The sequence below is a fragment of the Pollachius pollachius genome, assembly GCF_949987615.1.
Source record: "Pollachius pollachius genome assembly, chromosome: 8".
NCBI classification, from domain to species: domain Eukaryota; kingdom Metazoa; phylum Chordata; class Actinopteri; order Gadiformes; family Gadidae; genus Pollachius; species Pollachius pollachius.
This window is the reverse complement of record NC_136941.1, coordinates 691,287-693,904: the sequence shown is the minus strand read 5'-3', so window position 1 is coordinate 693,904 and position 2,618 is coordinate 691,287. Positions and strand designations below refer to the sequence as shown.

At 43.8% G+C, this 2,618-nt stretch overlaps 1 protein-coding gene across 1 annotated transcript in view; it reads left to right on the top strand.

Moving 5' to 3' along the window:
• Positions 1 to 794: 794 nt before the first annotated feature.
• The window catches only part of cntn3a.2 (contactin 3a, tandem duplicate 2), a gene marked incomplete at both ends in the record, with an annotated part of 46,088 nt that continues 44,264 nt past the window's right edge, over positions 795 to 2,618 (top strand). Inside the window, one exon of the mRNA XM_079742271.1 lies at positions 795 to 849. Within this exon, the coding sequence (XP_079598397.1) occupies positions 795 to 849 (55 nt within the window). The remainder of the gene's footprint in view (positions 850 to 2,618) is intronic.

Here is a 2,618-nt window from a genome sequence, read left to right as displayed (position 1 = left end):
TGCCTACCGATCCATCGATCATTCTGTCGATCCCTCTATCTGTCCATCTCTCTGTCTCGCTGTCTCTCTGTCTCTTTATATCTGTCTTTCTCTCTGTCTCTCTCTCTCAATCTCTCTCACTCTCTGTCTCTCTCTGTCTCTCTGTCTCTTTATATCTTTCTTCCTCTCTGTCTCTCTCTGTCTCTCTCTCACTCTGTGTCTCTCTGTGTTTCTCTCTCTCTCTCTCTGTCTCTGTGTCTCTGTCTCTCTATGTCTCCATCCATCCAGAGTAACGTTTTGAATCCAACATGTGAACCGGCAGAAGCGTTTGATATCACCCCGTTGGTCTCCTTAAACGCGACGCCTTCGCGGCCGTGTCGGTGGCAACGGGGTCGAGAAAAGGCCCAGCGGCTGCAGTACGACTCTGCCTGCCACTCCTCGAGGTTATCTCATCCCCGTAAGTGATGGATGGTCGGCGCGGCCAGCGAGAGAAAGAAAAACTCTCAGCTGGAAGCAGACGTAGTTATAAAAAATACACGTGCTTCTTCCCAACGCTGATACACTTTTACTCTGATGCGCTGGTGTAGAGAGGATGACAGAAGCAGTTCCTGACCCCCCCCACCCCCTCCCTCACCCTGTGTCTTCTGTCCGTCCGTCTAGTGAAGGAGATACGCGCGGTTCTGCAGAGTCATCACTTTCTAACCAGCCCGGTTTCTCTGATCCCAACAGGTCAAGCTCCCCTTCTTTCGGAGGATAAAGAGCGTCATTCCCAAAGCTTATTGGATGAAATTCTCCTTCGCCCTTGGCTGCCAAAGATGACGTTGCCATGGAAACAGCTTCTACTGTTATCAATCATTGACAATCTGGCAGGTAGATTGTCTTGTTTTTTCTGTGTTGTTGTCGTTTTAATGATTCTCTTTTCGTCATGGACGTTTACAACTCTGCGTTTCTATCTGTAGAGATCCGGAATGATGAGCCTGTCAGGGATGATGTGTGTGAGGGTCGCCCGCTGAGCAGAACGCTTCTCGTTGTTGATTTCCGCTCAATACGAGGGGCAGGGTTAAGAAAATAATAATACCGGATTGGCAGCCATAAATCTTGTGCTGTTGTTCTCACTTTATTTTTAAATCGTTGCTGCCGTTTCCTTGTCTTGAGTTTATATATATCACCGAGAGGATAAAGACATCAGCCAACGGCCATCGGAAATTGAGTCATATTTTATAGTGTGTTAACGTTAGATGGACCACAACAGGATATTTTTATAGCTGATCCATATATTTTATCTATTTGTCTATGGTATATGTTTCTTATTTAAGAGGACTTGTAGATTAAATTTGCAATAGTCCATACCATCTACTTGAAAGTTAAACATAGCATATTTTCTACCTTTTGATGAAATCGAACACGGTTCTTTTGGATTTATGAACCAAAAAGCGTTACGTTTCCCAGCATGTTTCTTCAAATGGTGAAGCTAATTTATACTGTCCCTTAGCATTGAAGAAGCTACCTTCCTTTCTAAATCTATTAATCTTTTAAACTGTTGTCCAACAACAGTATCATACCATTGCAGAACATTTATCTTGTGTTTTACAGCTAGGTATGCTAAATATTTAATTAAAACTTAAAATCAAGCTTCCATTTGCATTTTTATAGCTAGCGGTTTGAGAAAAGGTCAAACCCAGAAAATCATGATTCATTAATGAGATATATGGATTTAGACATTAAATGTGAACCATTGAGACATGAAACATCTGTCATAAAACATTTAGAGCTCCAATGTATTAAAGTTTAATGGAAGTGGTCAAAACCACTAGAAAACACTGGACTTTTCCAAATGTTTTCCTAGTGCATGCATGTTTAAATGTTTCATAGCAATTGCTCGGCTAGCCCTGACAAAATCTAATCTTCCTTTTTGACTTGCCCCCCCCCCCCCCCCCCCCCATATCCACAGCAGTAGCCCTCTGTTGTCCCTGAAAGCATAGTAACAATGTCCCTGATACGTTTAATACGCGAACCCCGTCGCTGCCCATCCAACAGTGATGTGACCCACTCACGCCCCATCTCAGCTGCACTGTCTCGGCTGAGGTGAACGGTTTCCCTGGTGAATCACAAGCAACCGTCGGTCAGGCCAGGATAGAGCAGCAGCTTGGGTGTTTCACTCCCAGGGGAAAGGTTCTGGGTTCAATTCCCACACGTCTGCACCCGACTGTAGGATAGGTAAAGACACTTAAAAACGATACATGTATGTTTATTAGTTAAAAACAGTTTTTGAAACAGACGGAATTTGACGAATTAACAGTTTTGAAATTATTTCAAAGTCTTTATTATTTTGTGAACTTTTGCTGCCGAGATATCAATTTCAGCTAGTAACTGGCCTAGCTAGCGCCGGCCGGTAAAGATCGTAATACCACTTTGTTCCACAAGAGGCGATAGCTGTCATTGCAGCGTCCAGTCCACCCTCAGTCCAACAGGAGAGAAGTAGAGCTCCCCTCTGCTCTACTTCTACAGATCCTAACCTTATCACATTACGGTTGTACTTAGTAACTTGGTTTGTTAGCTCACGGTGCGCTGAATATTCACAGTAGGGCTTATCCATCGTGATGTCACATCGCAACACACGCCTCCATTTTGGTAGCATA